General features: G+C 43.4%; 1 protein-coding gene across 1 annotated transcript; it reads right to left on the bottom strand.

Moving 5' to 3' along the window:
* Positions 1-5,210: 5,210 nt before the first annotated feature.
* Positions 5,211-21,423, bottom strand: LOC120834018 (neuroligin-4, X-linked). The gene is made up of 10 exons (XM_078091316.1): positions 21,344-21,423; positions 20,808-20,976; positions 18,484-19,401; positions 17,449-17,601; positions 14,911-15,096; positions 14,049-14,499; positions 13,472-13,685; positions 12,885-13,009; positions 9,287-9,896; positions 5,211-8,283 (listed from the first exon to the last, which is right to left on the bottom strand). Exons 3-10 carry the CDS (start codon positions 18,953-18,955, stop codon positions 7,876-7,878), a joined length of 2,619 nt encoding a protein of 872 aa, XP_077947442.1. The 5' UTR covers positions 18,956-19,401; positions 20,808-20,976; positions 21,344-21,423; the 3' UTR covers positions 5,211-7,875.
* Between the last annotated feature and the right edge of the window lie 4,890 nt (positions 21,424-26,313).

Raw genomic sequence — 26,313 nt, 5'->3', positions numbered from 1 at the left:
GTATTTTATTAGTAAAAACTAATTATGTCCTTTTGTATTTTCAGGCCAATTTGACCTTAACTGAAAACCTTGTGAGGTTAAGCAAACATTAACCATTGTATTCGGTTAGGGAGATGAGATATGAAGGGAAGCAATGGTGGACATTTAACCCCTTAAAATTATAATCTCTATTAGCTTGTTTATTGACTGATTGATTGTTTATTATTAAGTAAACTCTATAACAGATCTATGATCGTTTAAATTTGTATTATTGTGAAACACTTTCTGGTTTTGAAAAAGTGCAACAATGCAAATGAATGTCTTAATTTGAACTTTTTTTTCCTTTTTTTTGGAGCATTTGCATCCAGGACTGTGATCGGACACACAAGGCCTCTCGTACAGGAAGTAGAGAGATATTTGGTTGTTTTTTCTGAGAAAAACTTTGCACCATCACAAGGTCAAAGGGAACGACAATTTAGTTGTTCTCGTCTTTTCAGAATATATTTGGAGTATGTTGAAGATTTGAGGAAGTAGCACAAACTCACAGACACACACACACACTCACACACATATATCCAGGTCTCCCAGCTGTAAATCTACCAACGATCTACCGAGTTGCATCATAACTCAGAGAAACACCTGGGTGCAATTTAGATAACACACACACACATACGCACCTCAACACGTGCACCAAAAGACAGAAGGATCCCGTGCGCACAGCTCTGTGCGCGTAGCGTACACACACAGCAACGCAGACGGCCGTGCACAGGTCTGGAGTTGGCGAGATAAAATTAGGAATACAGGCGTCTCTGTGGAGCGCGGCCGTGCATCTGTGGGGTGAATCAGCACTCAGACAGTTCACTACCTGGCTGGCTGGCTGTGCGACTGTCTCATCTGTCTCTACTGTTTCTAAGTAGAGCCATTTGTCTGAAGGAGTCCTGTCAGTGAAATCACTGAGGCCAGAGCAGCTCCACATCCTGGATGGATGAGGAGCGGATGCTGTGAGTAAAAAGTAATGCAACAGTAAGAAAATGATTGGCGTTGTTGGTTAGGTTAAGCTAAGTTCAGTTCAGTTCACTTCAGTTCGAGGTTAAAACCAGATGGTAGAAAGATGATTTACAAAACAAGGCTTTGTTCAATGCGACTGTTCAAATGTCTTCTTTAGTGTGTCATTTGTCTAAAGCGAGAATGGATGTGGCATTCTACACTAATTGGCACTTTGCCTTTGTTTGTTTGTGCAGTACGCCACACGGCTGCAGGGGTTCTCCAGTGACAGTAAAGATCATACGGCAGATATTGATTTCATGTTTCGACCTCTGATCTGATGAACAATGACATTGAAAAAGCCGATAGACAACTGGCTTCACATACAACCGCCGGCTTTTATTGTGCGCTCTGCGGGAAGTTTGTTAAATGTTGCCTCAGTTCTACGCGCTACGGAGGAACAAATGTGTGAAGACTGTAAGAACATTGGCCTTCAATCGTGTAGGAAAGGAAAGTCGAGTGAGGATATTCGTTTATCCGTTAATCACAGCGCCTTTTTTACAAGATTTAAAGAAAAAAAAGCAAACAAGACAGACCGAGTCAGCAAAGCCGAACGCAAACACCACCAGTGCAGCTGAGAGAACAAGGTTGAACGCACCTGATAAAGGAAACTTGAATAGAGGTAGTCACACATGCCGTGGCTGAGGCAGCAAAATGAGACAGGATAAATAAAAAAGAAATAACACAGAAACAAGCAATGAGGTGTTCTCTGCATTCGTTTACTACACCTATTTTAATAACGCAAACATAGTGAAAATGTTTAAATGAGACCCAATGGGAATACAGAGATGTGCTGCATCCTTGGAATTTAGAGAACGCTCACCTTCAGTGTCACATAGGAGGTCACGTTGCTCTACCAATTAGACAGCATAGCTTTTTTTCTGAAGCAGCAGCATGAGAACTTGAGTTTAATTGGTCAAATTAAAACAGAAATAACTTTAGATAGGGGAATAGACTGCAGGGTGTTGAATAAGATTGATTGATCTTTGCAGAATCACAGATAGTTCTCACCCTGGTAGAGGGCCTACTGTGTGTCTGGTGGGGGGCTCCTTGATAACAGAGTTTTTGCAGTAAGGAAAGTCAAAGCCAAACTTCCTTCCTGTCTGAGTGATATCCCAGGCCTACAGTAACACACACACACACACACACATACTGTATTTTCATCTGCCTATCTCTCTCTCTCTTTCTCTACTGCAGGGCAGATCAGACAGGGAATGTCAGTGTGAATGAAGTACAGCCTGGTAATGGTAGACTCCTCCAACTCTCTTCAAGACATAATAGAAATATTTCAATGTATACAAGTTTTTTGTTGTAAAAAATACTCAAGAAAAGAAGAACAATGGGCCCCCCTAAATGCACAGCTGGCCTGCAATGTGTGGTAGGATTCTCCTCGGAGTGTGCGTGTTTTAAAGACAGGCAGCTCATGACAAAGACGCCACATTAGGGTAAAATGTTGCCCTAAACCTAATCAAAGGCATCCTCTCCCGCTGTTAATTATCAGCAACAATGCTGACCTCAGCTGGACCGAGTGTGTTACTGCCCTCGTTCCCTCTCCTTTGTGGAAAGCAGCGGGCGTCAGAGCAGACTGAATTATGTACCTATTCTGCATGAGAGAAATCTGGTGAAGCGTACAATCAGAGACACAGACAGACAGAAACACGTCGACAAATAAACATGACAATAGACTGGTGAGAGAGAAAGTCATGGTCAAAGGACAAAAAGCGAGTGATTCAGATAGCTGATGGACAGACCAAAGCCTCCCACGCTTAATTAATTAGACAGCGGAAACGCTGCGCAGCTCTGGGGCTGCATGAAAGATATTTTGGTTTGTGCCATCCCCAAAACAACACACCCACATTCAAAACCCAGACACGAGCAAGAGCGGGCGTGTAACGCACACACGACAAAAGAACCCTGTATCACAGCTTTTAGAGATCAGGGAGAGGGCGAAGAAAACCGGGGTGAGAAGGATGGAGGACGTGAATGAGAAATAGCGGAAAAGAAGAAGAAGAAGAAGATCAGATGAGAGGAGATGAGTCCCGATGCGGTGGAAATAGATGTTAGGAGAAAGAATGTGTGAAGAGGAATAAAGAGAAGGGATGCAGAGAGAGAGACAGTGTGGGGGAGGAGGAAGAGGAGGAGGAGGAGGAGGAAGAGGAGGGGGAGGAGGAGGTGGGCAGATTAGATGGAAGGAGAGCCAAAAAGTACTAAAGTGCAGAGTAGAACAAGAGGCGCAGGCCGATGCGAAAGAAGGAGAAGAGAAACTGGAGAAAATGTGACCTCACATCCTCGCCTGCAAAGAGGCTTTGAAGATCATCTCAAGGTTGTTAGATAAGAGGGATCCAACGGCACGGTGGGGGGGTGTTATAGCGAGTAGACCAGCATGAGCAGAACCAGGAGTAGGAGAGAGAAGCAAAAAGCGGAGGAGAGGATGAGGACAAGAAGGACACAAAAGGAACTGTGAAGAGATAAGACGAGGATAGTTAGAGTGATGAAGGCCGAAGAGAAACTAATGCAGTGCCTCAAAATTCTATGAGGCATGGAGATGTGTGTGTGTGCGTAAATGTATTGTTAGGCAGGCACGCGTGAAAATGTGCACATGTGCATGGAAGCATGCATTTGCATACTTGTGTGTGTCTGTGCATGCGTGTGTGTTGTGGGGAGTGGGGGTCTTGACAGGAGTGATTAAGTACAATGACGCTGCCAGCCAGTAAACAACCAGGCGGGCTGTGTTCCATTACTTAATGAGTTTCCCTTATCTGTTAGCCTCCTCTTCTCTCCTGCTTCCATGCAACCTGTGTTTACTCTCCTGGACACCCCCCCCCCCCCCCCCCCCCTCCCCACCCCCCTTCCACAGTATGGACGTGTGACCCGACCCAGTACCTGCAATACCAGGTGCCTGCTCGATAATGTTAATATTAACACGGTAAACATTGTTAAATGTTAGAAATGTAGGACTTTCATTGTAATCATGTCAGCATGCTGAGCATTTATTAAAAACATCACTTTGCCTATTGCAGCATCGCAACGCCGCTAACATCTGGAACTGCAGACGCTTCATCTTGTTAAACCAAGGGGGTGAAACATCCCACTCAAACAGGGCCGTGAATCTCTGCTCAGCATATCATGTGATGCGGAAAGGATTACTTCACACTCAAAAAAATCAATGCTTGAGAAGATCCACCAAACGCGACCATGAAATAGTCCCCATTTGGTTCTCATTACATTTTTAGAGATTAGTTAAGATCTGGGAAAAATGTTCAGACACACTATTTGTGGGCAGCAGTTAGCAAATAGAGTTCACCACCTGTAGACTTTAACATATCCTGCTGAAATAACCTCAATCGTGTTGCAACCATTCAAGAGAGAGTACAAAATATAACATGTTCAATTAACTGTGTTTCTTTTCCCAAATGCCGTTTGATTCACTGAAAAGTAGTCCGCCATTGTTGGCCATGGTTCTGAGAATGTCAAATTCAAATGTCAATTTTGGAATCATTTTTCAGGTCTGAGCAGCTTACTTTGGCCTCTGAGGTCCCTTTGGTCGCACGCTGACATCAAACCAAAAAAACACCTGGTCACGAACTCATGCTTTCTAATGTGTTGCTGGCCATAAATCTAATTAACTGCAGTTATATCTAGTTAATGGGATTAGAGCGGGGACACGCTGTAGGAGACATCAATCTGGTTTGGAAGTCAGCCATTAATTTGGTTTCTTTCACATCCCACAGGGTCTCCTTCGCCAGCTGGCAGGGGCTTGTGCTCTCAATGATGTACAGAAAAATCTCCCTATTTTGCTGCAGTAAGGATTTAAGTAATTGCAAAACATGTGATCTATAGAGCAAAGTTAAAGGTAATCCATATAGAATCTGTCTTTGACATTTTTTTAAATGTTAAGGAATAGTTTTGGAGATTAAGTTTATTCACTTTTTGGCTGAGAGTCAGATGACAAGATTGATTCTCACATCTGAAGGCTGGATTTGAAGCTACAGTTAGCTGCCAGGCGAGCCAGGCGAGCTTATTTCACTTTTAATGCTCATACAGTCCTACAGCTTCAGATTCAGCGTACAGGTCAAACGCGAAAAAACGCATCAGTGGCAATTATACAAAGCCCATCAACACATCTCCTCTAGCTCTCTATGAACAGTATGGTACACACAGTATTATAAATTAAAAATGATCATAAATTGTAAAATACTGATATTTTTTATTTTTCAAAAATGCAGCAAAAATGTTTTATGCTTTACAATCCAGCCATCCGCTGGGTCAGTAAACCCATATGAAAAAAATATCCAGTCGATCAAACATACATTAAATGTTATTTTTGTATCATTTTGTAAAAGTTCTTTGCTTGTCATCCACAAATTTTTCGGCTTTCATTGTTCATGTATTCTGTTGACAATTAACTAAAATCTCTCATGAAGAAGTTACTTAGGATGAGAGGAGGTTAAATAGGCCACACTGTGACAAAGCTGCATGTCGTCGCACAGATGAGGCTGGGAGGAGGCGGGTGCGGGAGGCGGGGGGGGGGGGGTGGGGGGTTGTTTGGGGGGAAGGGAGAAGCTGGACAAGAGGACAAAACAGGGAAGGTATATCAGGGGAAAGGGCCTTTGTTTAAAGTTACTGGTTGAGATTAAAGTCCGGCAGTTCTTGATTAATTCACATTAGCAATCACGTATTGGCTTTGACCACTTGTCATTTCTTAATGGCAGCCAGGACTGAACCACACGACCGGCTCGTGAATCGTCAGTGTGAATTGGTCGGAATAGATTTTCTGAATGCTGCGTTTCTCATTATGATGACACAAAGCAGTAACCACCACCGCCCTCGAGCAATCGCTGTGGAGTCAGCAGGAAAACCTTCAGCTTCCATTTGAAATAAAATGAATCATTACTTCCACGAGACGTTGGTGGTGGCTTTTAATAATTCATTTCAATTCATTCTAAAGCCTGTGTAGGGGGCGATTTGGAAGAAGAAAAAAATTAAGTAAATAGCTCCATAAAGAGGATATTAGGGACGGGCAAAGAAAGGGCTGGTTTAGAGTTGCCTTCAATGTCAAGTCAAACCATGGAGCAAAGCCACCCTCATCATCCGTCCTCAGCTCCACCCGAGCCGCCGCTAACTAATCAAATCATGCTCAGAGGTATTGACAACAAGGAGGCAGATACCAAACTCCACGCTTTAAAATGTGGCTGACAGATTCACACACACACACTGTGGAGAAATGTTAAGCTTTAACAGACCTTAGTTAAAGGTTTCAGTCAGAATTACGTAGCTCCAGAAGGGTGTTTTTTAGAATAACTGGGTCGCCCGGTAGGAAAAAAACAAACAACGAACTCATTCCAAACTTTCTGGGGACGTGCTGCCGAATCACAGATCATCACCACCTGCCTGTCTGCTGAGCCATTTTATAAGGTTGGATTTATTAAGAATTAAGGGTAAGGCCTTTAGGATAAATGGTAGGAGCAAGGGGGAAAGGAGGGATGGGAAAGGATTAACAGGTAATGGTTTTTGGCTGGTGCTTAATGATCATACCAATATTGCATTATCTACACAGTACTAACTCATCACCAGATGGTCAAACAATGGACAGTAAATGGAGATGAAAATGACCTTTACTTCAACTACTGAACAAGTATTGAGATGTTTACACAGTTAAGAATGATTGTAATGACATAGCCTTTAAATAAAAGTACTGTGTAAATACTACAGTGGGTGAGATAGAAAGACAACCAGCCTTGCTTCATGACACCTATACAATAATATAGTAGTATCTGAAATGAAAGCATTTTATGTGGTTAAATAAGTCATGTTTTAATGCAACAGCAGTTAAATGCTATAAATCATAATATATCATCTGTATCTTTCCATTCTATTTACAGAGTTTAACACGTAGCTGGTTAGAGTGATTCTTCAGTAATCTGACAACACTTCAGAGGCCCGTTCATTGTCTGAAGCTAATTTCTGTCTCTTGGCCCGCTTTCTGTCCCCGTGTTTTCCATATCACTCTATCTCGCTTTGTCTTCCTCACTCTCACAGCTGTTAAATCCCTTTCAATAAAATCCTAATCCCTTTCCCACCTTCCGACGAACCTTTCCTTTACAGCTAATGTTGTTTTTTTTTAGATCCCCTTTTCCTCTCCATCTTTGTTTACATCCACCTCTTTCGAAAATGTGTTATCTTCTCCTCAGCTTATTTTGATCCTTGGCAGATAGGGCCTCAGATCTTTTAATGGAAAAATATGCTACATTCACATTTCACAGGTTGTTCAAGTTGACATCAGCAGTCTGTGTGTGGTGCTTCTTGGCATCTACATCTACATCTGCATCTGCGTGTGCTCTGATCAGCCTCTGCACCGCTTCACCGGTGCACCACAGGTACAGTAGGAGATGTAAACTGATCCATGACTGACCCTTTTTGCCACGGCGCTCCTCCTCGTCCTCTCCGGGTGTAGAAAAAGCAAAAGATTTCATATCCAAAGCAGATCTCGCGACGTTTGACGGATGCCTCGGCTCATCTCGTTCAAGGTGATGAGCGATTGATGCATAGAACTGCATCTGCCGGGATCCAGTTCGTCCGTTAGTTCCCGACATGCAACACACAGCTGTCTGTCTTTTCTTCCTGTTACTGAAAATGTCATTCTGTCACTCCATCTGAAACAATCCTGCAGGGTAATTAGTAGAGGTATTTAAGTCTTTTGTTCTGTGTACGTGTTTGTGTGTGTGTGTGTGTGTGTGTGTGTGTGTGTGTGTGTGTCTGTGTGTGTGGAGTGTGTGTGTGTTTGTGCATCTGTTAGTATGAGAGTGTGTGTGTTTTAATGATGTCCTTGTGTGTGCAGGTATCTTGCTGTGGTTATACACGCGTAGTGGAGTGTGTGTGCGTGGAGATGTGTGTGTGTGGCAGGTGTGTATTACTATACGGGTTATGGTGTGTGTATCCCTGGTGCGGATGCCCCATCCTCATCCCCACCACTGAGCCGGGCGTCATGGGGGTCATCGGCGTCGCCGGGGTAACAGGGTGGGACCCGGGAGTCACGGGCAGTGATCCCGGGGTCAGAGAGGTCATGAGGGGGACGTCGTCGGGCGAGCGGCGCAAGGTCAGGGTGTAGTCGGGCGGGCAGGTGAGGCGCACGGTGTCCAGCGTGCTGTAGATGTCCTGGGTGTCCAAGCCGTCCAGGGCGTCCAGCGTATCCAGAGTGTGATGGTGGTGAGTGTTGTTCCTCTCGTCTGCTGATGCAGCGTCACACTCCAGCTGCTTCACCTAAAAGGTGGAGAAATATCAGGAAAGAACATGAAAGATATGAAATCACACCGCCATGGCTGTCACTACAAAGATATACAAATAAACAACAGAATATTTAAATATATATATATATATATATATATATATATATATATATATATATATATATATATATATATATAATTGATGTTATATATTAATCTAGCAATTATTTTCCTTAATTATTTTTTTGAATTAATATAATTTGTACTACTTCATAACATACAAAAACATTTAATGAAACCAAAGATGTTCAAATTCCATGTTTTGTCCAACCAACACTTTAAATCCCAAAGATGTTCAAATCACAGATAATAAATCCTCACAATTGAGAAGAACTCTTAATATCAGCTTTTATTGAGTCCCATGTTACTATGGTTTGCCCAACCTTTGTTTCCCAAAAGTAGCAATAGACTATTACGCCAGGTCTGATAAAAAAAGCAAAAATACCACACAAACAAATAATCAAATACAACAGCAACGTCAAGCTACGTTCATATCGTTCAACTGACAATTAACAGTATTTGTCTGCTTTGTCAGGGATCTGACATCTAGCACTTAATGTGGGAGATTCCAAAGCCATTAACTGAACTCCAAAGAGGCCACATAGTCAGTGGATGAATTGGAGGCAACTGCAAGCAATTCTGGCAATTGGACACAGCTCTCACACCCACATGCATCAAAACACAGTGACATGTACACACACAAACGCACACATCCTTGGACTGATGATTTCTGCAAATGACAGGCTGTGTTTTGCAGAAGTGCTCTACTGGCAGACTCTCAACTGGAAAGAAAGTATTTTATTCACTCACAATCTCAACTGGCTTGATGCTACTTAAAATGTACATCATCATAATAATGTGTGTGATTAATAACAATAAACCTGTTTCATTTTTGACTGATTAAATGTATATGCAGAGGTGGACACACATTCGCTTCATTTATAGTAAAAGGAAAGGCCCAAAAACACACAACTCACTTGCAATGACATCAGCGCTTCCCCTTGCAAGTGGGCGGCGACATCTGCAGGCGTGATGTCCCGTCTTGGGGGAGGAAGTGGCCGTGGCCGGCGATGCTCCAGGCGCCTCTTGTCTTTCTTGTACAACAGTGCGGCAAATGCGAGGATGTTAAGGAACAGCAGCGAGGCTCCCACGGCGATCGTCACCGACAGCTCAGTCGAGTAGTCCTCAGGAGGGACGCGGACCCCGTCTTCCTCTCCACCTTGGCCTAAAGCGGCCTCCGGCGGCTGCGGAGTGCCTCCTTGTGAACCCGGATGACGCGTGCTGCTAGGCGGCCACCCTTTGGCCAGGCGCTTAGTGTAGGAATAAGGAGTGTCGTCCTGTGGGGAGGGACTGTGCGTGAAGGACGACACCGATTGCAGAAGCTCATTGACGTGATGCAAGTGCGGGACCAGCTGGAGCCAGAAGGAGATCTTGGTGGCGCGGTAGTGGTCTCTGACACGGGGCTTCAGGCCAATATGGAGATACAGCTGCTCTTTAGGGGTGTATTTGGACCAGGCCACTTCCTCAAAACGGTTAGGTTTAGTGTGGATGAATTTTGTATCTTGAGGAACCGGCTGGTTTGGGTCACTGGAGAGAATGAAACATAATGAGTTATTTAACAAAATCTGGATGAGTTAGGGTATATATATCTATATCTATATAGATATAGATATTTATATCTATATAGATAGTGAGAACACCTAGGTATTTGCATTCAAGGGTGGCATTTTAAAAATGCAGGAAATGTAGTGCTGTGATTCTGTGTTTTAGCATAAATACCAATATTTCACGCTTTTCAGTTTTGCAGATGTCAGACTCCTAACGGAGCTGCGGAAGATGTTTCCCAGCTGGCTACCCTCCTCTAGGGATCTGACTTTCTCTAATGCTTTCCAATAATTTCCCCAGAGACGGTACACAGCTTTCTAAATCTATATCAATTTTTTTTAAAAAAGGACAGAACTGTGGCTAAAAAATACTTGCACAAAAGGAAAAAGTTTCCTTGTAAACTTGGCTCAGAGATGATAGACTGGCAGATCTTTGTTTTTTGTCTACGCAATACGTCTGTTACAAAACCATTCGGTTACATAATGCACATAATGCAGCAGTGTGGATAGTTGCCCCTTTAGAAACTGTCAGACGTCTGATTTAAGGTGGATGTGTGTTTCATAGCAAAAGATATCCGGAGAAATCCCCTCTCTGACACTTTCGGAAACGCATTTACTTTACAATTTACAACATATTCGCATCAGCGGCGAAAGAAGACGTAAATGAAAGAGCAGCACATCTTTACAGACTTGCCAGTTACAAGCTATATGCTCACACGTCAATCAACGCCTTTTGAACAGCACAAAGAGGCAGCTAGCGTAAAAAAAAAACACCAGCACACACCTGCACGCGCACAACCCGAGGATTTATACGCAGCGACAATAAAAGCATACATCAGGGAGCATTACGGCCTTCTCTTAAATTGAGCTGTCGCAGAGCCCCATCACCATCTGAGGCGCTCTCAACCGGGTAAAGTCTTTCTTCAGAAAAAGTTCCCGGTCTGTAATTCAAGCGAGCACTGAAATCTTAACAACCCTCCGCGGTGGCCATCGCAACGCGCGGCCTTTGGGCCAGACAATGCTAACTTGATGAAATTGGGATAATCGTAACGCACCGGCATTAAACACTTTCGCACACGGTGCTGATTTGGGATGCGGTGAGAAAGCCGGGCGCTACTGATGCTTTGGATCAAGGTCTAGACTGCAGATGTCTCTGTAAATCTGAGGAAGTCTCGGTGGAGTGAGCCTCGATCGGATTAATTACTGGTAATTGCTCACTTCAAGCACTGCAGAAAGAGGTTCCATCTTCAACACATGCTTTTATCTTGTATATCATGTCAGAGTGCAGAGATAAAACGTACTCTTATCGGAGTGGACTGTCAGGGTTCTGAAAGTTCGAATGTGGATCTTTTCTACAACTTCAGTATTCGTAGCTACTGGCAGATCGTTTCACCTTCAATTTAATAAATTGGATATCCAGAAGCTTTTTTAGCCTCTGGCAGGTCCTCTTCATTTTGATTTAATGTGTTGAATAAGCTATCTGTATCATTGCACCAGTTTTGATCATAACTGAATAAGCATGGAAAAAGACCGAAAAGAAAAGAAAGAGGAGAGGAAGTGGAGACTGAGGCGAACTTCCTCTTAAATTGTGACTAATGTAATAATATCAGAGTGTAATATAATAAATTTGATTTGCTCATCCCAAACTACAGAGCTAGATGAACAGTGCAAAACATTAGATTTTGAGATCAAAATATTCAATTAAATATATTGTGTTGTATTGTAATTATGTGGTGTTATTGACAATATTTCAGTTTTTGTGTACTGTGTGATTGATGCTTTTGAAAAATTTGTTTTAAAGCGTTCATACCCATAAAGCCCTTGAATTTACATGAATTACATTAAATTAAAACACGTTTTGTTCAGTCAAACAATTGGCCATTCTTCACCATTGCTTTTCTCAAGAGCTTTTCAAAAGATTGTTATATTTTCTCAGCCGAGGCCCGAAGACGAAAAGCAACATTGAGATTTTCGACATAACAGAGAATCTGTGTCCTCAATTGGCTGAAACTAGTCTGCAGTGCTGCTTTCATGATTGTTTCTAAAGTACTGTCTTCTCGTCAGACGTCAGAGAGCATTTTAGAGAAAAGACAGAATAATAACATATCTTTTTCCTGTTAGCTCATTATTTTTGTTGTATTAAAATTCTGTTGTTTTCCTCCAATGCCTCATTAAATCTCAGCTTTGCTTATTTTTAACTTCCATTTGAAACCTAGTTTTTCTGAAAAACTTTTGTTTTCATGCAATTAAAATGTTTCTTATTTTTATGGGAAAAGAATGAGAGAGAAATGCTTTTTGATCTACCTCCTGCATAAATTCTTACAAATTACAACCAATGCATTTCCCCATGCATCATTTGTGGTAGATACATTTAGTTGTGTTATTGCCAATCATGACCTGTTATCATCTCTTGAGATTGACCTCTCTTTGCTTGAACCCTTCCAGATAACTACACGCCATGCAAATGATCATTAACTATCAATCAGACAAATTACACATAGAGGAAACGCATGAGAGAGGTTGATCACACTAAAGACTGGAGTCTTTGCTGTCTTATTTTGGGCCTAGAGGAGATTTGTTCCTGTAAAATTGAGATTGAGCCGTGCACAGTTACAGCAACAACAGTCCGCGTTGCCAAAGCCGTGTCTCTGCAGCGTGTCCAAGATGGAGAATAATATCTTAATGACAACTGTGCATTTTCTTTCATGTTTTAATAACATGTGATTAATTGGCTTTCATTTGTTATCAAAAGACATTTTCTGTCCATGGTTGGGGACAAGATATCAATAGCAGCAATTAGAAGCATCTTCTTGTTTGTTTCTAATTTAAAACAAGTGAGAACTGAGTCATGCTGAATCTGGGCTTTGTTTGGTGTTGTTCTCTTGCTTGTCTTTGGACAGTAAAGTCAGCCAGGAGGCGAAACCTCTTCCCCAGTCAGCGTCTCACATCACTGAACGTTTTAATAGCTCACCCAGTCTTGGCAAAGTTGGTCCAGTAAGTCATGACAACAGCACTCAGCATCACGTCGTTCTTGGAAAAGTTACAGTTGAACAGATCCGTGGGTCCCACCATGGGCACCCCGAACACGTAGGGCACCTATGCAGCACACGGACACACATTTCAGGACAAGGTACGGCTGGCAGATCACAGTTCTTCAACTCAAAGTGCTCTACTTTGTTACAAAGTACAGAGGAAAAGAGTGCCGTAATGAACCAATCATCACAGCGTTAAACATAGAGCGACTTTCAAATCAGCCCTGCGGCAAAATATGTCCCATGAAGTATTTTGTGCTGTAGAGGATTGCTTGATTCCACTTAAGTCCTTTGAATAAATCACTACGAAGCAGCACTTCACGGTTAATCTAAAGCGAGCGAGCTTCTGATTCATCGCATTAATATTTCCCAAATCTTTGGGAATTAGTGGCCCTCATTTTTGCCACGGTCTGATCGTTACTCCTCCCTTCGATGTCTAATGTCACGTTTCGCGCCACTGCTTCTACCCTCTTCTGTCGCCCTTATCATCCCCGTAAAGTAACGCAGCCCTTTGACGTCGATTTACCTCATCGCCGTGGGCGGAGTCAGCCCAGGGCGGCGTGGCGTCACTCTGGCAGTGGTGGTAAAAGGAGTAGAAGTAGGTGGGAGATCCGTACTGAGCATGGAGGTCGGCCGTGGCGATGGCTGGCGCCACCCATTGGTGGTCGGTGAAAAGCGCCACCAGAGTCTTGCGCCTGGTTTCTGCGTTGTCACGGTCGGCCCAGTCCGTGTACATGAACCTGAGGACACATGTCAAGACTGCTATCAATAAGTCTATCAAAAATACATGATTGTTATCAACGTGAAGGAGCGAATAAGTGCATTCGTAATTCTGTTCTTTTAATAATCCGTTTCATGGAATGGTGTTGACGCTTATTGGCATTTTGGCAAAGTCTTCGATGAGATTGACACCAAGTTGCATTGATAACAAGATCGAAGGACGTTACAACAAGAAGTAACGAGATATCAGCTAACAGACAACCGTCTCTTATATTCAACAATCAGCCATCAGAGTGCTGTCATGGTTCTCCTCTAACGAAGCATCAACTTCTTTTATTCTAACTATTCCTTCAACGCGTCACAACATTCACAGGCTCACTCACCTTATGCTCTCTCTCAGCGTGTCTCGGCCTTCCGGGTATCCGTACAAACTATCCACAAAGTCTGACACGGCAAAGTCAAAGTCCTCGGCCGTGACGCCGTCCTCCGAGTCCACGATGCCCTCCACGAACTTCACGCCCTCGCCCTGGTTCACGCCGAGCATCACGTCGTAGTTCAGAAACTCTCCCTGCTCCATCAGAATTTGGGGGTCATCCGGTATGACGTCACCATCGATCACCGGGGCGAAAGCCGTGTGATATTTTGCTGGCGTTATGCTTTGCTCCACCAGTTCGCGGTAACTCCGGCCCTGGAGACAGGCGACCAGCTGGGTGCTGTCGTCGATGCCGCAGCCCACCCTCTCGCCGAGCTGCCGGGCGTACTTGCTCGGCTGGTAGTTCACAGCCCAACTGGCTAAGGCGCTGCCGCTCTGGATGATGGCTCTGTGGAACAGGTCTGAGGTACACGACGAACACGCATGAATACGAATGTGGGTGTAGGAAGGACGGGGCACGCAGATCTGCACATTTATGGATGCACGTGCATGACTGCATCCACGTGATTGCAGACTACATTTACACACACGCGCGAAACTACTCCCACAGCGAGAAAACACCCAACTCACAGAAGTGCATTATTGAAAAGCATGACAGGTCATGCTTAGTGCATCTGGTTCAAGGTTCTGGTTCTCTTAGCTATATGAGTCACATGCAGGCTGTATTATTCAGATTCAAAGGATTATTCAAGCATTTATGCCAGTAAATTTAAGCTGAACGGGCCACTGAAACCATGAAAGGTTTCTATCGCAGGTGCACAACTATCTTGTGTACGTTTAACATGAATAAAACACACGTGGTTCTCCCTTACCCTCAGAGTAGTGAGACAAGGTGAGCAGGCTGACGCAGGAGGCCCCGGCCCCCGATCCAAACACCGTGACCCTGCTTGGGTCTCCTCCGAAGGCGGCAATGTTCTCCTTCACCCAGCGCAGAGCCTGGATCTGATCCAGCAAGCCGTAGTTCCCTTTTGCTGCCTGGTCCCCTGTACTAAGGAAGCCTACAGGCAGACAGAGTGAAATGTTGTTATTACATATAACACATAGTACTTAATATTACATGAAGACATGTGGGGGAAAAAAACACTGGGAATTGAGAAAACTATGAATGAATAATGTATTACTCGATTAACAGAGGTTTGTCCTTCAGAATTTTTGGAAAGTCATCTTACAAAGTAGGCTACAAGCACACAGGCAGGTGATTTGCAATCAATTAATGCATGATTAAAAATCCTTTTTTTAAATCCTTTTCATCCTCATAGAAGAGATGTTAATTAAAAACGAGGCCCTCCCCCACAATCCTTTGCAAATTTGATTAAATCAACAGGATACAACCGTATTCATGTGAGGGAAAATCCACTTGCACACAACTCAACATAAACCTACGCACACGTGCAGCTCTAACGCAGCTATCCCTTATTCCCTTTACTGCTGACGGTGTTAAGTAAACAGAAAGGATCCTAATGGCTCACTCCACCACATTCCTGCAGGGGATTAATTACATGAACCTCAAGCTAGCCATGAGCACATGCTGTAATGAGGAAGATAGGCATCGTCAAAATTATACATTTCATCAGTTCAATTTTGCCGAAATGTATCTTGTGCAAAACGCACAATATAAGTAAACGAGGTAGACGTTCCAGAATGGCTTCATATTTTCTAGATTTACTTTCCTGTGTTTCATTAATTTCAAACATTTCATTGGAAACACAACCCAATTCCAGCCGAGTACGGTAAGATTCACACTTTTAATATATGGGCTCACCTCATGCTTCCAACTTATGATGAGAATGAGGAGGAAGAGGAGGAAGAAGAGGAAGACACTGCTAGTCATGATGATGGATGGTGATGGTGGTGATGATCATATTGGAGGAGGTGCAAACACAGTGGATGGAGATGAAGACAAAAAGAAGCATGTTGGTTTCGCTTCGATTGGCTTGATATGATGATTACACCTCTAACACCTCTCACCAAAGTCAGAATTAACTGTTAAATGGTTGTTTCACCCACAAAGCGCATTTAAATTTACGCCATCACAGAAAAATTGTTATCTAATAACATCTTTCAAAGCTTGAAAAATACAGAAAAGAAAGAATGGATGTCATACATTCAAACAATAGCTTTTTGTCTCGAGAACGTTTACCATTTTCTCTATTACATTTTCATTGACATGCTTTTTAAAGGACAACCCACAAATGTCCTTGCCTTTGTTAGAGAAATATCTCTGACACAGAATTAACATAATGTATGTGTTCACATGATCTGAATGTGCTCAAACTGCACAAAAAGGTAGAAAACTAAATAATTCATTGAAGGTTCAGCCAAAGAAATATTTCCTTTACCATTGCGCCCTTATAGGAAGTACATTTTGATGAATCTACATATCATTTATCAAAAGCCTAATTTGAATCATGTCACTGTCTGTAACGTAAATCAACAAAATCGAGTAGATTAAAGACGTAATGGTATTTGGATGAAATCTTTTTAAATTGTTTAATAATGTTGAATAGGCTATATTCAAACATACTGCATGCACACATTTTATTAACCTCCTGGCATATTTTAATTAATCTCTTCAAATGAATTATTGAAGAGGGGCAACTCCTAATGAGAGCAATGACATGATTTAACCCAGCCAATAATGGGATGTGCAGCTTATGTATCCAACTAGTTTGAAGTGATGCTAAATACCAGGATTCATATGCTCTTTGTTTGTTACCCAGTGTGCATTGCATTGCTGTCTAAAATGTGAAAACCAACAGGGAGTAAGATGTTCACTGTTCACAGAGCACTCAGTCAGAGAGTCATGGAGGTATAAAGGATCAGATTTGAGTCAATGCTTGTAGAAAGGGCTTCAGGGGGTTTATTTCCACTAGGGACAGCCATACTGAACAAGTTTTCACTCAAAAACAAAACAAAAAAGCAGCTCCCAGTGGAAAACAACTCACTAATTTGTTCCACATTTCATAGCTCGCTGAAGGATTAAATAATCCAACTGCAAATAAATCCTTATGGTTAAAAGAAGGCTTTTACATTGGGTAAAAACCTGAACACCCGTTGCTCGATAAAAAAAATGCAACCAAATTGAAAAAGCAATTCTGACCATGATTTTCCAATAAAAACATAATCTGTGAACAATACCAAACTAGAGTTTTAAATCTAATGATTGAATGTGATCATCATTGTAGAGTAACTCAATGTGATAACATAGGATAGTAATAAAGAATCCAGAGGTATGTTTTAACATCTTTAAATGCAGCCACACCCATTAACAGTGATATCACCATTAAGCGTTTAGCAGATCGCAAAAGAATTCAACAGATATACGAGATATAGAAGAGACATCATTTTACCCAGTACTCCGAGACGATAGTTGAGGGTTATGACAATGACGTTGCCGTAGCTTGCAAGCACGCTGCCATCCATCATGTTGCCAGTGCCTTCTGTGTACGAGCCCCCGTGGACGTAGACCATCACCGGCCTCTGCCCCCCCTCTTCATGGATGTCTGGGAGAGAGAGAGACAATAGATTATAGATACAAATAGATAGATAGATAGATAGATAGATAGATAGATAGATAGATAGATAGATAGATAGATAGATAGATAGATAGATAGATAGATAGATAGATAGATAGATAGATAGATAGATAGAACCAATGTTCAAGGTGACATCACTAAAGCCCCTTATGCCGGCGCTATATATAAAAAATCACTTATTGTGCGCGCATGTAAGCACAGATCCACCCACCTTCCGTCTGCCTCCATTCTGTCTGGTGTTTGAATAAATGTGCATATCGACCGTGTGCGTGTTTGACTGCTTGTTAATGAATGTGTCTCAGCCTTTAATCGCTCACTGCGTTTATACATACAAACCGAAAGAGTTTGTGGACGTCTCGCTTCTCGATGCTTTGCATCTCCCCTCCTTCAACTCCTCGGGGGATGGATATAAATTGAGGCTGTGAGAGTGCTCACCCTTGCCTTTGTGTGTGTGCATGCGTGTGTAGGTGTTTGTGAGACTGTGTGTGTGGGGTCACATGCATGTGTATGAACCAATATGTATGCATGAGTGAGTCTGTGTCCTTCCCAGTTTACTCCTCGAGTCGAGGGGTGAACCCCACGGCGACTGACGCAGGTGTCTGCATATTAAGTGTTGGTGCACAAGAGGGGTGGAGCAGAATGGGCTGCAGGTTAAAAAATAACTTTACTTATTTATTCAAAACAATTTCTCTGTGACCCTCCCATTCTTAATCATAGCCTCAAAATCATCTTAATGTCGTTCTAAGGTTATGCGGTGCCACTTAGTTGCCAATCTGTTTTGACCTCACATGTGAATGAACTAAACGGTCATTCTTATTCAAAAACCCGCACACATTTGGCTTCACTCGCCTTCCTCGGTGGGGACGTAGATGTTGAGGTAAAGACAATCTTCACTCTGGTGAGTGAGGTACGTTGCAGCTATATCCAGGTTAGCCGTCAGCCAGGACGGCATCATGTCTCCCAGCATGCTCCTCTCATCCAGCGACTGCGGGCACACTGGAGCAAACTGCGTCACGTTTCGTATTCCCGGCCAAGGCAGAGGGGGCTCGGGCGGCTGGAAGCGGCGGTCCGCTGTCGGAGGCCTGGCGTACGGCACTCCCAGGTACTGGATGACGGGGCCCAGCAGGTCGGAGGGCAACGGGGTCAGAATGCCGCGGATGCGGCCGTGCACCGTGGAGATGACGGGCACGGTCTGCTGCGCCGCCGATGAGGTCGGGTAGAGCCAAAGGGAGAGGACGAGGGATAGAATCCCCAACGGGACGAAGGAGGACGGGGGAGGAGGCGCGGGACGAGGAGTTCTGCTGGTGCTCAACTTGGACATGATTGTGGGCTTAGGGGAAGTCAGAAGATAAGAGATGGGAGTGTTGGGTGGGAGGGAGGTAGGGGGGGGGGTTGACCCTTTAGAGATATCCAACACACGCACACAGCTGCTGCTCAGCTCGGCACGTAGCACACACAACTCACAGTCCTGACTCTTGCAAACAACCTTTTCTTTCTGCGTGCGGTGTGAGTCAGTGAATCTTTGCCTCTGAGTGTGTGGTGACTCAGTCGCAGAGTCCCTTGAATACGTGTCTGTGTGTGTGTGTGGAAGTGTTAAAGCAAGAGTGTATGTCCTGGACTGGCAATTTGAGCATGTGTGTGTGTGTGTGGGCGTGTGCGTTTGCGTGTAAGTGTATGTGTGAATCTCTCGTTATGTAAACAGTAGCATCACTGTTCCTCTGTCACTCTCTCCTTCCGGTCAACCGCATAACAAGCCCAAACTGCCTCCTGGAAAAGAGATGTAGAGGCGAGGGAAATGGAGAGAAGGATTTAATTAGTCTCCATTAGAATAATCACAGTGTCACAAAGAGAAAATGCCAAACACGCGCACACGCAGCAAAGTTACACATCACATCAGAAAAATAGGCCGTGCTACCTCGCTGCTGTTCCTTTTAAAAATAGATACCAGGGAGATGGATGGGACAAACGAGATGTTGTCCGCTCAGCTTAACTCGGTGTCGGGCTGTCAGGGCCGCTGTGTGTGTGTCACACAGAAATGGCATATCTGTGTTCCCGTGTACGCGTGAGTGTTAGTGTCTGGTAGCCGCAGACATATGTCACCTCCTTACTACATGCAGTTTCACAGATCAGAGGACCTGGCCGTTTGGTGCGCGTGTTGGGAGGGAGGGGGTGAGGGGGGGAGTAGGTGTGGGGAGGGGAGGAGGGGTGAGGGGGGGGAAGAGGTGGGGTAGGGAGGGGTGGTGGCACATGCTTAATTGAACCCTGAATGCACCACGGGGCTCCTGACCCGCATGTAGCATAAGGTAGGACGCTCGTGATACACAAAAGCAAACACACACTTTGTGTCTTTCTATTGCACACACCACTTTTTTTTGTCTCTTAATAACACACACACACACACACACACACACACACACACACACACACACACATGTATGTTTTTCCACTCAAAGGTGCGCACACACACACTTTCTTGATCGCTCTACATGCACAGAAACACACACACACACACACACACACACACCCAGGTGGTCCGTAGCCGACACTGCTATCCTTCTCAGAGGGCCTTAGGGCAAACTATTAACACACACGCACGCACGCACGTAAAGAGAGCAGCGACATCAATTTTCCGCGTAATCACACACGCGCACACACGCACCTACACACACACACACACACACACACACACACACGCACGCACTAACAGTGAGCAGCGCAGACATCAGAGTGTCCGTATGGTCGCTCCGTTCGCTCCCCCCGTGTTAAATTGTCTGCTGTCCAAGGTGCTAGTTAACATTCCAGCGGCGATCGCACGCGCGCTGATGAATAACGCTCCATTTATCAAGGCGAACCCGCCCGCCCCCCCCCCCCCCCCCCCTGCTGCCCTGACAGGGAAAAGAACGGACACACTTGCGGTTCGGTCTTATTGCACTCGTTTATACGGAATGAGAGAATAAAAGAAGCACGTGTCGGGGGGGGATGAACCGCTTGCTCGCGAGGTGGAATATACTGACTGAAATCTCTATCTGCACTGAAGCTGACTACGGCAAAACACACACACACGCGCGCGCTCACACACACACACACACACACTCAAATGCAAAGCGTTAACCTGCATCCGCGCTGCAGTAAAATGAGAAAAATGAGAGGGTAAAATGCGGGATGTAACGTACCCGGTCAGGGTAAGAGGAGGGAGAACGCACGGACCATGTTCCCGTCCGTCGCAAGATTCGCCTCGTGTTTTGTCTGCTGCAGTTTATCCGACGTGCCTGGGATGGGATATTGGGAGATATTCCTCTGCTGCTGCTGCTGCTGCTGCTGCTGGTGGCGATGTCACTTCTCCTGGGCAGGAATAACCCCAATAAGAGAAACAAAGAAAAATAATACGCCTTCTGTCCGAAAAGATGGAAATACAAACAGAAATACGTTTTGTATTTAGTAGAAATTGAAGCCTCTCCTAGAGGATTGCGAGGCCCAGGACGTTTAAATGATCAATTTCCTCTCTTCTTTTCTTTCACCTCCCTCCCCCATCTCTCTCTCTCTCTCTCTCTCTCTCTCTCTCTCTCTCTCTCTCTCTCTCTCTCTCTCTCCCTCCCTCTATCCCCCCTCTCTCTCCCTCTATCTCTTTCTCCCTTTCTCTCTCTTCCTCTCCCTTGATGCGATTGGACAGCGTGGCAGGCAGCAGCCACTGATCCAATGATATACGCACCTATAGCTCCACTAGGACGCGCAGGCTGGGGGGAGAATGGGGAGAACCGACCTGTGCAGGGAAACACACACACACACACACACACACACACACACACACTGACCTAAGTGCACACCAATGCTCAAAGCACGTTGGTGCATGAAAACGCTTGGCAACACACATTAGACACACACCTGTTAAAAGGTCCCATTAGACGTAGAAAGAAAGCACTCAATGCCTCCTCACACAAACCTGTGGCAAACACACGGCAACACAAATGGTGCTGGAATACAACCTCTTCAGGGCCCGAACAGGTGATGGTGTCTCTATTCAGCTCCGCCTGCAAGCAGCCTTCTCCCTCAGGCCTTTTTGTGTGTGCATGTGTAGGCCTGTTTGTGTGAGTATGGTAATGCAGTATGGGTCTGCGGTTTGGGAACACTCCTCACGTCAGCACAGCCTGCCGCAGCAGCATTCAGAACTTTCTATTCTTCCCCTGAACAGTCTTCCATGCAGCCATCCATCTCTTTGTCTGCCTGTCTGCCTGCTCCGTCTGCCCGTGAACTTGTTTGCTCATCCCTCCGCGATGCCCTCTACCCGCGGCTCCGGAGCCTCTGAATAAACCAGGTGGCTTGAGGATATTTTTAATGTGGCAAAGATAAAAACACGCAGGTTTGTTTGTCCAGACAAGGGTTCGAGATGTGATTCAGAAAGGACGGCACTGACCTCTAGGCTAAGCTTTACAAAGCCACAGGGCATTACAGTCATTCTTTTAAAGTCCCAAAAAGCGTTTCTGAGGCTGTGCTCGAGCTCTTTCGGGATTAAAAGGTTAGAAATAACACTAAAACCTATAAGGGCTTAAAAAATAAGCTATGGTAAAACGCACAATCTGAAGACACATCCCGTCTTCTCAGTTGAGAGGAGTGAATAAGGTGTCAAAGGATTTGAGGAACTGTCTAGAAAGGATGCTTGATTCTCTTGTCATTGATTTTGTAAGTAATGATCTAGGAGAGCTTGGATAAAGTATGATACCAAAACTCTATCTCCTGGGCAACGGACCTAAACAGGACCTCTGAGTTTGATGTAAAAATCTGTTCAATGAAAACTAGATTCAAACTTTCAGAGGCCTGGATCTGTTCGGTAAGTGCTCCATGTGATGCATCCCCCAAGTTTGCCATCGCTCTTCTCTTCGTGCGCTCTTTGTGGAAATAATAGAAAGACAAAACCTTGCGTCATCCTCGTTAATAATGTGCAACTTGCTAAATAAATGTAATACCTTGTTTGGTATGCAAACATACCGAACAAGGTCTGTTAAGATTTGATGATAGCCTTCATATCAATATGAAACTAATTATCACAAAGCCCTATAAGGCCTCCTTCCATTGACAAAGTCCATGTAGGCAGGAGGTTGTAACGGGTTTGATGGGATGAGGGATGAGGGTGTCAGATCAGAAAACCCTGTGTATCGTAGATAAATGTAGCGTAACCCAACAATAATAGTCTGTCTGGGTACTTGACAGCAGGCTGTTGCTGCTGACACAAACTGATCACGTCCACCATTGACATTCTTAGTCACGTAAGGAAGATTTATCTTTTATTTTTTCTTACATGCGGCGCTAATGTCGTTATTGACCCAAAGTTCTTTTACTTATCTTTTCCACAGTATTGCTCCAATTCGAAGAGAACTGTATGACTGAAGCTCCTGCCATCAATTCCCAATAAGTCTTTTAGAGCTGCATATTTTTTTCAAATGACGGCACATTTGTAAGGAAGCATCATGATCATACATTTAATTTTCTTTTGATTATGATGGAATAAGACAAGAAAGTTTGGACACATTTTCCCATTACTGTAAAGATATTTAAATAACTAATTGCATACATTAATTATATCTGTCCACATGCGGCCAAACACACACACACAATAACCTTCCTACAATACATGCACAGAGTGCAGACTGCCTGACGTACAACACACCAGTATTCATTATAATGGTGCAAATAATAAGCATACTGAGGTCAAAAGCAGCCTCATCAATACAAAACAATATAAATACCCGTCTATACTCAAAACAATTTTCCATGTAAAAAAAAAAATTCTGGCATCAGAGACAGCAGTAATGTAGTGTCATTTTATGGTGCAGCTACTGTAATTTATTGGAACAGTCTCTTATCGTAGATTGGATAACTTTTACAGAATATGCCAGCGTATCACTTTTAGTGTATTTACACAGAGTAACATCATCTGCCACTATTGCTTTTCAATCCCCACAACAAAAACAACAAGCAAGTAAAATACAGAGAAATTCATGTTTAATAGAATATTTCTGTTCAGGGCCTTCAGCTGCACACTGAGGTTCTCCAAAGATGTTCCCAACTATGGGATGGAAGAAGAGGAGCAACACTTGAGAACCTCAGTCCATGACAGAAGTGACGCTGCTGTTGGACTCCCGGCCAGATATTTTCTACTTGAACACTCCATGTCAGTTTGTCCTCAATGTGTATGCTATAATATCCTTTATTAATCAAATACGTTATCTTCCATCAAACCAGATACATGAGACGATGGATCTTGCTGATTTGAAGTGCTTTATCAAAATGTAATGGCAATCATTCATTATAAATGTTAAGAAGCTCTGAATGCGCATTACGATCCTCAGTAGCAGAGGGTTGTGGTGGAAGACTGAAAAGCACTTTGAGTGAGCAACCCACGGCATTGATGTAGGATTTTATCCAGAATCAGACTTCCTGTTAGATCTAGTAGATCGCTATTATTTGTTGAATGATTCAAAGGGCCAGTTAAGACCAACTCTTCCCGGAACGAAACAGGCTGGTCTGTATGCATATTTTTTAAATGAAAAAACCCATACAAGCAAAAGTCACTGTAAAGCCGATAGGGCCGATGAAGATTACCCACACTCTGTGGAGATTATATCTTTAATTTCATTTTTTGAAGACACCTTTCCTGTTTGAGTCACTATGTCATTACAACCAGGAGCTGAAGCTGAGCAGCAGCGGTATGTCATTTGGATGGAGATAATTGGAGCTTGGCTCATCTCTGACAAGCTTCAATTCAAATTAATCTCTGGTTTCCAATCACTTCCCGTATCTGTCGGTCTAAAATTACTCAGATAAGGGCCGGTGTGCATTCAAGAGATAGAGAGGACAATCATCAGCATAGCAATTGAGCTCAAAAGATGCAGGTAAAAGTAAGAAGTATAACCACGTATTGAAAGAAGGGCATTTATATTTAAAAGGCAAGACAGATTGTTCCAGAGACATAGGTCCACAATATTGACAAATTCACTTTTGCTGCATGTGTGATCTATAAGGACACTTCCATGCTTCATTTTTGCTTGAATGTAACGAGTTTCAACCTTGAATTGAGATGCGACCAGTTGACGAACTGAGCATTCTTATGCTGTTTTTGGTTTTTGTTCCTGAATTTGAGCTGACATTTTTTCATAATAAAAGACCACTGACTCCCTCTATCTGCGTCACTCTGTGCTCTAATTCCATAGCAGAGAAAGAAATGAGTGGCCCGGGTGCTCCTAAAATCCCCTCTGATCAGTCTTTGGTCAAAAGTCCTCTGGTAGGTCCAAATGTTAACTTGCTTAGATTAAATGCTGCTCCTGTGTGACATTGGCACCAAAACCCATGACCAACTCATTTGTATGTGTGAATCACCCCCCAAGTTTGTTATAAGCCTGTTCAGGTTTGGTTATTCTGTTCCCACCTGCATCTATTTGTCCGTTCATCCATTTATTTAAATTGATGTGAGTTCTTCTTTCCATCGTTTAGTCCAGATAAGTCCCCCATTCATTCGTCTCCCCTCCGTCCAGATTTTCTCTCTCCTCCAGCACATTTGCTCTGTTCGTCTATTAAATTACTCTTTGTCGCTCAGCAGTCCGACTCTTTCAGTTCAGTCATTACTCCCCCAGCTCCCGTTCCCTCTTAAAATATTCATTGACGTCTTAAACACTTCTTCTGTCTGTTTGACACACACTACCGATCCTTAACTTGTTCCCTGTGTGTAGCCCTCACACGTACATTAGATAACATCGGACATTTTTGGGACACAATAGCCGTTTCTGTGTATAGTCACGTAATTCCTCGGTTCTTTAGAACTGATGGTTCAAAAAATATCTATTTACTCAAAATGTAATATTTTACTGTAATATACTAGTATGTAATGTACTGTTTTATATACAGCTTTATCTAAAATCAATATATTGTGCCGTGTTTGACATTTGATTTATTATCAAATCTGTAAAGCAAAATCGAGTGAATTTTTTTTGTACAGTGATCCCATCAAAACTGTGATGCTGGGAAAAGCAGAACATGTGGGAAAAGGAAAATAAACAAAAATCAAATGCCAAAAAAAGTTTTCTCTTTATGTTTAATTACTTAAATCTGTTGCATACATGGTTAAAATGCTGGACTCAAAACTCATTTTGAATCGTTTTTTACTGGACATCATATTCTGGACTTCATATTGCAGTAAAACACAGATGAACACGATTTACACATACAGCCATCTTCATGAGAACCATCCTCTCTATTCAGGCAACTTGATTAAAATTTGAAAAAGGGCTCCATCCATGACATGAGATCTCATTCAATTCATGAATGTTCCAATTCCAATTTCAGTCAACCTGCATAACACGGTGCAAAAGCCTCTATCAATGTGACCTTCTCCCTGACCATGGTTCAGCCATGTAGCCATGATTTGAGATGTATTTATATCCCATCATATCCCACCCATCATATTATTTGCCAGGCAGTTAAATCAAGTAAGATTTAGCACTTGTCACAGGGAGCTTTGTCTCAAAGAACTTTAACAAAAGACACACAAACAGATATGGACAAAGACAAAAGTAAGAACACACACAAACCAGTTTGTAAGTGCAAATGGTTCGTATGATATTACAAATATATAAAAGCAAACAGAGTCTTCAGGAGACATAACTCAGAATATAAAGGAAGCAGCCATTG

The sequence above is a fragment of the Gasterosteus aculeatus genome, chromosome 16, assembly GCF_964276395.1.
Source record: "Gasterosteus aculeatus chromosome 16, fGasAcu3.hap1.1, whole genome shotgun sequence".
NCBI lineage: Eukaryota > Metazoa > Chordata > Actinopteri > Perciformes > Gasterosteidae > Gasterosteus > Gasterosteus aculeatus.
This window is presented reverse-complemented; position numbering and strand designations above follow the sequence as displayed.

Coding starts and splice junctions, on each gene's coding strand:
- LOC120834018 (XM_078091316.1), bottom strand. CDS start 18,955: ATGTCCAAGTTGAGCACCAGCAGAACTCCTCGTCCCGCGCCTCCTCCC. Junction 14,500..14,910: donor CTTGTCTCACTACTCTGAGG/GTAAGGGAGAAC, acceptor CGTGTACCTCAG/ACCTGTTCCACAGAGCCATC. Junction 13,686..14,048: donor ACGCTGAGAGAGAGCATAAG/GTGAGTGAGCCT, acceptor ATGTGTCCTCAG/GTTCATGTACACGGACTGGG.